Source organism: Lonchura striata, chromosome 8 (assembly GCF_046129695.1).
Source record: "Lonchura striata isolate bLonStr1 chromosome 8, bLonStr1.mat, whole genome shotgun sequence".
Classification (NCBI taxonomy): Eukaryota; Metazoa; Chordata; class Aves; order Passeriformes; family Estrildidae; genus Lonchura; species Lonchura striata.
Window position 1 is genome coordinate 16,400,413 of NC_134610.1, and position 13,174 is coordinate 16,413,586.

Below are 13,174 nucleotides of genomic sequence, written 5' to 3' on the forward strand. Positions count from 1 at the left end.
TAAAGGGTGGAAAGATAATATCCTTCAAAATAGCAGAAATTTTACTACAGGAGTAATTTTTGAGAATAAACTTGCCAGAAACTTAGGCAAATAGACCTAAATCATTTGGACACACCAAACCAAATTTCAGAAGAATTGTGTTTGTGATGATCTCTAAACTAGATGCAATTATATAGTTTGTATTTAGGAAGAAAGAGCTGGGAGTGATTGTAGAAAACCGTGGAAAACTTCAGCTAATGCTTCAAGGACAAATGGATCGTAATGTATTGTTAGGAAGAAGTCTAGGACAAAATGTAGAAGAATGTGATCCGGTATGTATGGTAGTGACAAGCCTAGATTTTGAACACCATGGAGAATTTTGGTTATTCATTCTGTAAACACATATAGCACAACCAGACAAGTTGAGAGCAGGCTCATTACACACTGAAAATGGTTGACCTGTGATCAGAGGGTGTATTAACCATGTCTTGTTGAAAGCTTGAAGGACATAGGGGAGAGGGATCATGCCACATATATTATGCAAGCCACGCTTGAAGGCAAGATTCTGTGCTTAGTGACCTATGGGATGATGTAGCATGGCTATTCTTATGTTTAATTTTCAGAAATAATGTACCGGGTAATTTTTAGATACAGATTATGCTTTGATCACTTAGTCCCCCATGGCACCTCCAGAAATTTAGAAAAGGTGGTTGAGCTTGAACCTAAATCTGTAAGGACATCCTGCAAAGGACTGTGTCTTTTTGAGGATAATGATTTTTTGCTTTTTTTTCCAGGAGAACAGCACAAACCTTGAAGTAGTGGAACAGACGTATAGGAGGAACCCAATCTTGCGATACACCCAGCACCCCTTGCATTCCCCACTGCTCCCATTACCATACGGAGATGTCAGTGTCAACTGTAAGTATTTTACCCAAGTGGCAGAATCCACTCTCATTTTGAGGGTCACTGAGGAGCCTGAGCACCACAAAAAGGGCCTGTAAGATCCCTCTGTGCAGGTGAAGTCTGTTTGGGACAGTGTAGCCCACAGGGTTCAGGGAGGGAGCAGTCCCTTTCTCTTCCTTTCTTCTCTGCACTGTGTTCCATTTTCACTGCCTCTTATGGGAACATCGAATCCTAGAGGAAAAGGGGGAGATAGTTTCATCATCCATGCAGGGGACATGCAGCCTGTCATCCTTTAGTCACAACTGGGTTGCAGGTGGCTCCAGTGGAAGTACTACAACAGGATTACATCATGCAGCTGGCAGTGGGGTAGTATTTCTACAGAAGCTGCTGTAAAACCAGACTAAATGAACCCTTTTTTCAAAAGTGTCAGAAACATGAAAGAGCTAGAGTAATGGACCACCAGAAACCAAAGTGATTTGTTGATGATTACGGACTGTTTGACATACTAAAACTGAAAGCTGTTGAAGAAGTATAGAAGAATGTCTCATGTGGAGTGACTGAGCCACAGAATCTTTTAAGCAATTAATTTCAGTCAAAGTAATGTATATGGGAAAAACAGTCTGCCACACAGGTAGTGATCTAGCTGTGCTTAGGAAAGTGAAACTCAATTTACATAGCTTTATGAAAATGTCAGCTCTAGTGAGTACAGAAACAAAACAGCTAATGTAAGGTTTTGAAAGCTTAGAAAAGGAAAAATAAAGTCTTTGTGCAGCTGTATATGAATTGTGCACCTGCATCTTGAGTACAGGATACAGTTTTTGCCCTCTGCATCTCATCAAAGACATAGGACATGTAAAAACCTACCCTAAGATGATCAGATGTACAGAAGAACTTGCCTACAATTAAGTGACTAAATAGAGAGCAGGATTCTTCAGCCTCAAAATTAAGTTTTTAGGGCCAGAACACTGTAATGGAGAAAGTGAAAGGAATTAGGTCTGTCACAATACAAGGATCCAATTACATGGCAGATTAAAAGCACAGAAAAAATGAATTCTGAAATAACAGGAAAAATACAGAACAAACACACTGTGGAACTTACTTTTTAGAGCTGTGTCTTTGTATTGTACAGTTAATACATGGCCACTGGGGAATCAATGACTGTACAGGAGATTCAGAAGGACCTAAAGCCCCAGAGATGTGCAAAAGAGAATGCAGGATTGCATCTGAATGGTATCACACATGTCTGAGCAGTTCAAAAAGCAGACATTTAGATGGTCAAAAAACTCAAGGTTTGGTCTAAGCATTTTAAATCTAAACAATAGGTATAAGATGCATTTGTGGTAGAGCAATTTGCTTAAGTTCTGTGTTGGCCCAGGGGTCAAAGCTAATACAGGCACGACACAGAATTTTGAAATTGCACAAGCCAGACTACATTCCATTACTTTGGTTGCAGACACTGAAGCCTGAACTAGATTTCAGTGTTCATTTCCCTTAAAAATAGCACTCTGCTTTTCTGTGCAGTATATCCAAAAATGGATTGGGAGTGGTGACAAATGAGATGTTGGCAAATACAAATTAAAACTGCTTTTGAACATTTGGAGAGGAAGCATTAATGAACTTCAAGTATAAATTGAAGTTCAGGATATGCACTGATGCTGAGGTTGCCATTCTTCCATGACAGAGTACAGTTGACCATAGTACTGCTGGGCCAGTAGAAAATGAAGGAGATGCTCACCTCTTGTCATCTTTGTGATTGTTCCTCAGTGCAACAAGAGAAGGGTTACAGCAGCTTGCAGGATGAAGCAGTGAAGATCTTCAACTCCCTTCAGGAAATCGAGACAGTGTCTGACCCCATACCCATTATCCAAGGCATCCTGCAGACCTGCCATGATTTAAAGCCCCTCCGTGATGAAGTGTACTGTCAGCTCATCAAGCAAACCAACCACATGCCACATCCCAACAGTGCTGGGAACCTGCACCACTGGCAGCTGATGACCTGTATGAGCTGCACGTTCCTGCCCAGCAGAGGGATCCTGCGCTACCTCAAGTTCCACCTCCGAAGGTAAATGTCTCTTTGGTTTGCAGCTTGTTTTTCCTTTTGCTCTGCTGATCTTCCACTGCCTGTTGTAGTTATATGTCCCCCCTCTTGCTGTGCAGACATCTTCCTGTGGTGTTTTGGCCTCCTACCTTTGCCCAGTTCTTACCACCAACTTTTCTGTGTATCCAGACTTCCCCCCCTTTGCCACCCATCTGTTGTGTACGTTATTCAAACAGAATACCATGAGACTGTGTTGCAGTGGATTTACAGCTGATGACCTGCTGCTTACTAATACATATATATAAAAATTATCAACCTGCAGGAAAGGTGAGGTCTGTACTTTTCATACTAATGGAAATCTGTCCTACCTTGCAGCTGGCACAGGCAAATAGCATACTGTGAAGTAGTAGAGATACTGTAAATCCAATTTATAATTTTTCAAGATTTCTTTAACTAAGCATATAATGCTTGCAGTTAGTATTTTTAATCTGTTTTAACCTCCCATTTTCAGGAGCTAAATAATTTACCTTTCTTCCCAAGTCATCTTCAGTATATAATGCAGCTTTACAAGGCAGTCTGCACTGGGCCTGATCTGCAGCTGTGTAACCTTGTTCCATTATAATGATGGTCAATATGCCAAATAGCTACCTCTGTGGCCTGGGTCTAAGAGATGCAGATACTCCATGGAGCCATTTCATTGTTTTATCACTAGAGTTGCAAATAGTGTTACAATTAGACCTCTGATCTCGGATGGAAGAGAACAGTGTACAGGCATCTGCTTTCTCTCTTAATTCTCAAATGTACTGTAAAAGTGGCTCAAACACAGCCAGTACATTAAAAAAAAAAAAAAAAAAACCCAACAAAAAACCAAGAAAACAAAACCATTAAGAATAAATGAAAAAAGTTTACATTTAATTTCACAGTTTTTATTCACAGTTTTGTAAATTGAGATTATCAATTCTGCTGTCTTCACCTGTCGCTAAATTCCTGAAACTTGGAACTGCTTATTTCCTACATTGCTGAGAAATGCCACTGAAGTGACTTTCAAATGACTAGTAAAAGCAGACTGTATGGTTTAGGAAATAAGCTTAATTTTTGTGTGGTTGCATTTAACATCATCATCTCTACCACACTCTTTACTTGCAGTAGTCTCATTTTTAGGGTAATGTGTTGTTCACTGTGTAATGGGGTGTTTTTTTTGCTTCTCTTTACAATTAGGGTAAAAGATCTCTTTCCAGACTCAGAAATAGATAGGTATGCACAGTTCATAAGTGATTCCCTGAAGAGAACAAAGACGAGGGAGTTTGTGCCCTCCCAGGAGGAAATACAGGCTCTTCTTACCCGTGAGGAAATGACCACGACAGTGTATTGCCATGGTGGTGGCTCCTGCAAAATAACCATCAACTCCCACACCAGCGCTGGGGAGGTAATGCATTAGTAGGATTAACCAGATGTGAGCACATCTGTGTCTGGAGAGTGGGTCTGTTGAAGGCACACCCTTTTCCCCTTAATTTCCAAATTTTTTTTTTTTTTTTAGTAACAATTCTTTTGCTATACCTTTGGGCCGAGTTCAGTTTATTCTACAAGGCCAGTGCCCAGGTTGTAGAGTATCACTTGAAAATTGTGTTGCAAAATGAAAACACTTCTGGTGTTCTATCCTTTGTCTGAAACTTGCTAAACACAGTTTTCTGGACAAGGAGAAATGCAGTTCATAATGGAATCCTTCTGAGAGGGTTATTCTACCAGAAACTTAATCATTAGCAGGTCAGAAGCAGGATTCCAGGTTGCAGTAGTCATGTCTCTGAAAACATTAATGCTAAACAGAGCAGAAAGTGGAATTGTTACTAGAGGAACTGAAAATGTCATTGTGACAGCTTGCCTATACATGCCTATATTGTAATTCCCCCATCCTCAAAAGGGTAGCAAAGACTGAAAAGATTCAGAAAAGAAAAGCAAGGATGATCAAATATAAGTCACGACTTAATTGCAGGGAATGATCTTTTAGGGTTAGAATTCTTTAATCTGAAAATAAGGTAATTAAGGGAGAAATGTGATGGAGGTGTATTAAATGATAGGTGTCCTGAAGAGGTACTGATTCTTCATTTGAAAGGGGGACTGATGCCTACTGTGTGCTGTGCCTGATTTGGCAGGTGGTGGAAAAGCTGATCCGAGGGCTGGCAATGGAGGACAGCCGGAATATGTTTGCACTCTTTGAACATAATCAGCAGGTTGACCGTGCTGTGGAGAGCCGGGTGATTGTGGCTGATATCTTGGCCAAGTTTGAGAGGTAAAAGAATGTTTCATGAAACCTTTAATTCCCAGTTGGATGTAATGCTGGATTTCAGAATCCAGGGTTATTTTCAGATTGTGATTTGCACTGTGGACATTACATTACCATGGTACTTCTCCTTACTGTTTTTTCCCCTTCTCATTCTCTTGTATATTTTACAGACTTGCTGGCTCTGAAGAAGAGGAAGAAGGGCAGTGGCAACTATATTTTAAGCTTTATTGCTTCTTGGATATTGAGAATGTTCCCAAAGATGGTGTGGAATTTGCCTTCATGTTTGAGCAGGTAAGCTAACTCTGAGAGAATGATTTGGTTTCCAGGGTGGCAAAAGCACACAAGAGGATACAGAAAACTGGTTTACCTTTCATTACAAATGGGAATTCTGGTTGTAGCAGAAAAATTTGGTGTGTTGGATTTTTGCCTGGAATCTACTAAGCAGATAGACTGTGAAATTTTCTAGGGAAGATGAGTATTAGAACAAAAGCAAGAAAAATTAGCAGAGGCTTAGAAAAAATGAAACACTAATAGTAAATTTTTTTAAAAACTTGGTCTTTAATTTTTGAAGGCAGAGAAATTTGAATAATGATTTAAGAAAATTATTAAAAGTAGCTTCTTGCAGAACATAAAGAAAACTGAAAAATCTACCTGTCTGCAAATCAGCTTGCAAGAACAGCACATCCTTGGGATGTTACCAGAACTAACTATGAAACATTTTTTGGGCAATTTCTTTTGATTAACAGAGAAGCACTAGAAGAGTACTGCAGAGAAAGGAAAAGAGAATGTAGTTGACAATATTTATCTGCTGAGTAGTCTGTTATTTTTTTAAGTCACTGTACTTAAAAAAGTACAGTGATGCTGGCAAGATCAGAGATCACACTGGCATGAAAGAGCCTTGCAGCTGGGATCTAAAAAACTAAATCAACTGGAGCACCAGCTGTGTGATTTGTCCCATCTATATTACTTCAATTAACACTGACCTTGCCTCAGAAAACCATAGCTGCAGAAAATTACTTAATCTGTGTTAATGGCAGTCAGTCATAAAGACTGAAATTCACTGATACTTCACTCAGATGATAGTTCCTTTCTTGAAATGAGCATCAAGCGTTGTTAGCTAGAGAATGTCTAGAAAAGTCAGGAGCACGTGGTGCTCTGTGGAACCTCAACTGTACCAAACTCCCTCTTGACAAGTCTACACAACTTTAACTGGTAAAGGGAAGTTACAGTAGGAGAGTAGGTGTTACCCAGACATTAGATGGGTGTGCAAAAAGCCCCATTAATAGATTTCACAGAAAAACAGGCAAAGGGAATCAAGAAGATTGGTGGAGACATGAGGTAAAGGAGGAAGAGGTGGGAGGTGCATTTGTGTAATGAAACTGAGGTTGAGAATCTTGAATTTATTATATATTACTCTGGTGTTGAATATATCTTCACACGGGAGCTGTAGCTGATACAGCACAAAACCAAATTGCTTCAATTCTGGTCTTTCCCATCTGTTCCAGACCTAAAAGGTCCTCATTGTAGGACTTTTTGTACAGGATAGGAGCCCCTCAAAGATGTCTGTCCTATTCAAGCTTGCAGAAAAGGGTGTTCCCCCCCACATCAACCACTTGCAGACTTTGACATATTTCTTGCAATGTCTGCTCTGACCTCCTGAATGATGTCTATCCTACTGGGATCAGCAGATGTGACAGGAATCTCTACCTGAACCCAGATGTGAATAAAATGTGCTTTTGCTTTCTAACGAGTTTGGGGGACTCTTTGTTTGTAGGCTCACGAAAGCCTCATAGCTGGTCATTTTCCTGGGCCAGAGGACACTCTGCAGCGTCTGGCAGCTCTGCGGCTGCAGTATCTACATGGAGATTATTCCAAAATAAGCTGGACCCTTGACAGAATCTACCCAGTTAACAGGCTGAAATCCAAAATACTGCACTCAACAAAGAGCAGCAGCAGTACCAGTCACACTCTGGAGAGGAGACGGACAAGCTTCCTTGAAGGGACATTGAAGCGCAGCTTCAAGACAGGCTCTGTAAAGAAGCAGAAGGTAGAAGAGGAGCAGATGATGGAGATGTGGGTAAAAGAAGAACTTTCAGCTGCTCGGGCAAGCATAGCACAAAAGTGGACCAAGCTGCAGGGGCTCTCTCAGCATCAGGCCATGGTGAAATACATGTCCATTGTAAAGGAGTGGCCAGGTTATGGGTCAACCCTCTTTGATGTTGAGGTGAGTGATTAATAAACTCCTAAACCACAGTTGAAGAGAGGTATCAGTCTGGAGAACAGATAAAGCTGTATGTAACAGATGGGAATTTTGGGAACTGGATACATTTTGCCTTAGTAATGTCAAGGGAAAGCCTGTTGTATCACAATATCTAAGAGTTATGGCACAGAGAACACAGAGCAAGCAAAGCAGGGCATCCTGCTAAATGAAGTGAGACAATGGATTCCCACTTTGTTTGGGATAATTGTGTAGAATAATGGTGGAATGGGAGAGCAGAGAGGGGTTTAAGAAAGTAGTGTCTAGTGAAAGTTAAAGTAAAACAAAGCTTTGCTATTCTTGCCAGCAAAAAGTGCAATCCTGGTCTGCAGCAGTACAACAGAAGGTGCAGACTGAGGCATGTACAGCACTGCTCAGCCTGCCACAGTAGGAGGCCACAGTTCACTTCTGTCAGATTTGCTGCTGCAGAGGTGGATCACCATGGGAAGTTGCTTGCACTCACTGCATTATATGTAAAACAAGAAGTGGAATATTGACTGCTGCGTCACTTGAAAATCTGATGAGAGCTGTTCCCTATTCCAATTATTTATTACTCAACCAGTATTTGACTCACAGCTGTATCACTTCCGTATCTTCGCAGAAGTGTCTCCAGCATAGATTCTGCAAGTACCCTGGTTTGTGTATTAAATTGAAATGTCCTGTAAGAGCTAGAAAACGAGGGCTTTTTCTTGAATAGAAAATTATTTGATCCTCCACTGCATTTATGCAAAAGGTCGTGTTTCTCTTTCTGCAGTGCAAGGAGGGTGGATTCCCCAATGATCTCTGGCTTGGTGTCAGCACAGAGAATGTGTCTGTCTACAAAAGAGGGGATCCTAAACCACTAGAAACTTTCCAGTATGAGCACATTGTTTTCTTTGGAGCACCACAGCCCAACACCTTCAAAATTACAGTGGATGAGAGAGAAATGTTCTTTGAAACCTCTCAGGTACGTGAAAGCACACAGCCACTTCAGTTAAGCTTCAAGGAATAGAGAGGTTTCTGTGCCAGAACTCTTGACTAATGGACTACATAGCCAGGGGAAAAGATAAAGGGAGATTAAACCTAAAGGGCGTGGTACCTCTTCTTGAATACAGGGATGAACAAAAAAAATAGGCTGGTTAGAAAGTGAAGGAGGTTGATTGGTGTTCCAGTGCATCAAGAGTTTCCAATTCTGAGTCCTCTTCACTTTACCTGTTTTTTTTCATTCCTTTCCAGTAGATGAATGGGGAGTTTCACAAACTTTAAAAAAAGGGAGATTTAGTAGAATGGAAGTTGCTTTTCTTTGAGCTAAAAATATTTTAAAGTATTGCTACAGCAGTGCACAAACTTGTCAAGCCTTTCTCTTTTTACTGTCATGTTCACGTTTAGTATTAACATGCAAAATTGATTGTGTCATGACTTTGGAGAAGGGGAATCTCTTTCAGCAAAATGTCCTGTATGCCTCAGTGCACTGAGGTTTTCAAAGTGCTTATGCTGTGTTGCTGTGTTCTCTCCCCAGGTGGGCGAGATAATAAAGATCATGAAAGCATACATCAATATGATAGTGAAGAAACGCTGCAGTGTCAAATCAGCCACCAGTGTGGACAGCCATGCAAGCATCTGGACTAGGTGATATGGATGAACTGGTACTAGTTTAGTCATGGGTATTTGCAACTTGCCAGCACAAGTGTAGCAAAGATGTTTTTTAAGAATTCAACTGACTACTGTATTTAAAACCTGAAGTGACATCTACAGTACCATAGGATTTGCACCTCTGCCCAAAGACTTTAAACAGTTACAACTGTTGTGAAATACTAATGACCTAAAACTTGTTTTCCCCTTGCTTGTTTGATGAACAATGTACCTTAAAGAAGCAAGGTCAGAAGCATCCTCGTCCTCAGTGTTCTCTCTGCTGCTTTTGCTACCACCTGTCACACTGGCAGAAAAATTTACAAGGATCACTTCTGCAGGACAGGACTTAAGCTTCCTTAAGAATTTTGAACATGCAGACATGTGGGATCATGTGATCACAGTATGGTCTGCTGAAAGAATATTTATTTATTTTGCAAACAAATCTGAAATACAAATCACTGTGGGTTTGTTTGGGTTTTTTTTTCAGGATGTTCTAATGATTTGGTCTTAAAAAGAAAAAGCCGTTGTATCATTGAAACCAAATAGTCCAACAGAGTGGTCAAAACATACTTGAGAGAGCATTAAACAAAGAAACAAATAAAAACACCCAAGGTGGTTGTTTACCTTCCAGTAAAAGTTCACAGGTACACAACTGTAGAAAGTGGCACTTTCAGTTAAACTGCTAAATACTTCAGTCTAAGAGAAAACACCTGAGACTAGCACCACTGAAACAGGACCTAAGGTCACACTGCAGGCAGCACCTCTTGTGTAAAAAATAATGACTGCAGTTCTGTACAGCCCAGGAGAGGAGATGGTTTTAGTAGCATTTCCAGAAGAGCTGCTCTTTGCAAACTCCATGTATTAGATGGAGGTTGGAGATTTATGGTGAGCAGCTTGCTTGTATTGAGATCCTGCTTTCTTTAGGGGGCATTTTAGGTGACTGGGGTCCTTGAACTTGAGTGAACTGTTTCCTACTGAGTGAATAGGTTCCTAGATAAATTGTTACAGGCAAGATTTTTACTTCCTCTTTACTGCAGTAAGCAAATGCCAAATCCTTAATCCACCCCAACTTTTAACAAGAACTGCTCACATCGCTGAATCCCCAGATCCCTATCCAGTCTTCTCTAAGTCCTTAGTCTTTGGCAGAACTTGAAAACAATTCTATTTTGCCAAAACAACTTCTTCTTGGAGGTTTTTACAGCTACCTGCAATTTGAAGAAGCAGAATTTTTTTCTTCTCCATGAAAGAAGAAGTCGTCTTCTCTCTCTTGACTTCAGAAAGTTGATTTAATTGTTTAAAACAATGTTCAAAATCAATCCTATCATAAATTAGTTACGTTAACAAATGAGACCTGGTGGTGTTGACCCTTGTCTAGTCTTGGGATCCCAGAATGCAAAGGCCCATGAAACTGCAGAGTTGTATGTAATGTGGGCCTTCTTCCACATTTAAAATTGGTTGTCTCCATTTCTGAAGTAGCAGCAGCCAAGGCCTGTTAGCTATGAAACAGAAATTGCATAGAAAAGTAGGAGTCAGTATGTAACAGGTTCCATTATAATTCATCACCAAATTGTTCCAATATTACTAGTACTGTGTTGCAGAGACTAGTTTTGAGGGTGACAGTACAAGAAATACTGTACATAACCCCTGCTCCTCTCTCACTTTCACTACACTGCAGTGTTTGTGAACACACTGTGCACTTGCTACATGATCAGCCAAAGAGGGTGGCCCCTGCTGTGCATCATCCCTTCAACTGGAGTTTTGCCTTAAATAGTGTCACTGATGGAGCCTGCTAACACCTTGTTTGCATTGTTTAATTCCTTGTTGTCACAAGGAATTAAAAGATGACCAGGTCACAGATGGGGGAGGCCACCAGAGAAGCAACACTTTGTGTACACTGCATACACTGGCTTGATCTCTAATGTATCAGACTAGGCTTGATTATCCATGTCCTAACTCTGCATTAGCTCTGTGTTCTGGCTCTTGGGTTGCTGCAGGCAGCTTGAACCCACTTGAAACATAACCCCCACTACTATTTGTTGTACTTTTGCTCATTTCTATTATAGAATTCCTTCTTCTGTCTTTTTTAATTTGTAACTGGCTTTACAAGATGAAAGTTTAATAAATTATTGGATTGCACAGGCTGTATTCACTTACAGGCATTGTGTGCCCATGTTAAGGGGTTTACTCAGAGCTTAACACTGGGAATGCATACGTGAAAAGCAGGCATCATCGGCATGAGGCTACAACAGCCCTTCCTCCCAGCAGCAAGGTTTGGGGTCAGTAGAAACTGTTTGCTCCTACAGTGGGGAAGGTTTGTTTCCAGCTTCTGCTTTTCTCTCTGGGGCTGTCACACCTTTGCTCAGTGGGAGATGTCCTGCTGGTTCTGAGACAGCAGGGCAAGGAATTAATAATCTCTCAAGGCCCAAAGTCATGTGTCTGCTCTCAGCTTTCTTGCTTGCAGAAGAGTGGGACAGACCCACCCTGCCAAGGTTGTGGTCTCCTGCTGCTACAGGACGTTCCAGCTGTCCACAGTGGCTGTTGCAGCCCTTTCCCTGCAGCCTGTGGCAGTGCTGTGGGGCTTTTGGCACTGTTACAGCCTTGTGGCTGCTGCTCGGAGAGGAGGTGGCGCTTTCTGGTCCCCTTTCCTGGCAGCTTGTGGTGGTGTAAGGCTGCCTGCATGGATCTTGTGTCTGCCGTGGCATGTTCTCCATCTGGTGGCTTCATGGTCAGTGCTGCAAAGCAGGTATGGGAGAGGAGAGGTACAAAGAACAATGGTGTCCATAGGAGAAAACAAAAGATGGAATTTCAGAAACCCACTCTTTCCTCAAAGCAGCTTACAATGCAAGCTGTGGGCAAATGCGACTTCCTATTATCCACACCCATTTATAATTCACACTCTCATTTAACACAAGATGCTCTTCAAACACCCAGATTATGTTTATGAAAAAAAGACATTTCAGTGAAAGTTCAGTTGCTAATGGTGATGACATTCAGTCACACATACTTGAAAACCATCTTAACTGACTGCTCTGTAAATTTAATTCGAATATGCATATAAGGCCTGTTAGGTTTAACAAAGTGTAAGCACCATGGTTTTGTACAATTATCTGCTCTGAAAAGTCTCCTAAAAGGGAACATGATACATGTCATTTGGAAAGAGAAGTTTTATAGAAAGCAGAAGCAGTACTCTTACTGTCTGTATGAGTGTCCTAAGACACAGCATGCAGAAAAAGATCTCTGTTCTCATTTGTTCTAGCAGAAAACGCATAAGAGGCCAGTATAATTCAGGAAGCACATTTTGAAGTATTTGGTATTGCCGGAATCCACTTTCTTAAAAGTCACCTTGGAGTAAGTTACTCTATTTATGATGAAAAGTAGTAAAACAAAGAACTGTTGTACTGTTTGTAATTATAGTAATTATAGTCCCTTCTGCATTGGTGAAGAAAAATTCATAAGGACTTACTGTTTGTCTTGCAGTACTGTGTCATCACCATAAAATCCTCATCTGGTAACCCCCCCTACCCCCACAAAGCTGTAAAAAAATCTTGGTTGCTGACAAATATTATGATAGAGTGTGTAGGAATTTTCAGTGTGCAAATACCATTGCTCTGGTTTAGCCATAAAGAATATAGCCAAGATAGCAGTATTTTATAAGGGCATTTATACTATGCACCATTTGCAAGTTAATTTGCTATTAACAGAATATTCCCTCTAGTACTTTGTCAACTGTCAACACAGAACTCCAGAACTAAATGGGAAAGGTCCAATAGAATGACAACTATATATTACTCTTCAGTAAGGTATCTGTTTTTCCTAAGCTCAGTTTTTTAATATTGCTCACAGGTCTTGCTTTAAAACTGTGCAGTGTATGTTCAATTCAGTCAGTAAGAACTTTATGTACTTCCTGACAATGGAATGAATTTTACTAACTTTTAGAAACCTGAGTGTTATATATCCCACTGTGCTCCATACACACAGCAACAGCAGATGCATGAAGGGCCCAAACAGTAGTTCCAACTTTTAGCAACAAAAATTGTAATGTTTGGTCTTCATTTATTTGCAGCCACACCAAAACCAAAAAATCACTAACAGGCCATGAAATTTA

General features: G+C 40.7%; 1 protein-coding gene across 2 annotated transcripts in view; it reads left to right on the forward strand.

Annotated features, from left to right (window-relative positions):
- LOC110468366 (unconventional myosin-X) overlaps positions 1-11,205 on the forward strand; it is a 95,197-nt gene extending 83,992 nt beyond the window's left edge. For both annotated transcript variants that reach the window (XM_021526276.3, XM_021526278.3), the window contains 8 exons: positions 774-897; positions 2,647-2,944; positions 4,139-4,346; positions 5,071-5,207; positions 5,372-5,492; positions 6,976-7,425; positions 8,213-8,404; positions 8,957-11,205. In XM_021526276.3, coding sequence (XP_021381951.1) covers positions 774-897; positions 2,647-2,944; positions 4,139-4,346; positions 5,071-5,207; positions 5,372-5,492; positions 6,976-7,425; positions 8,213-8,404; positions 8,957-9,070 — 1,644 coding nt within the window. In that variant the 3' untranslated portion in view covers positions 9,071-11,205. The remainder of the gene's footprint in view (positions 1-773; positions 898-2,646; positions 2,945-4,138; positions 4,347-5,070; positions 5,208-5,371; positions 5,493-6,975; positions 7,426-8,212; positions 8,405-8,956) is intronic.
- The last annotated feature ends 1,969 nt before the right edge of the window (positions 11,206-13,174 follow it).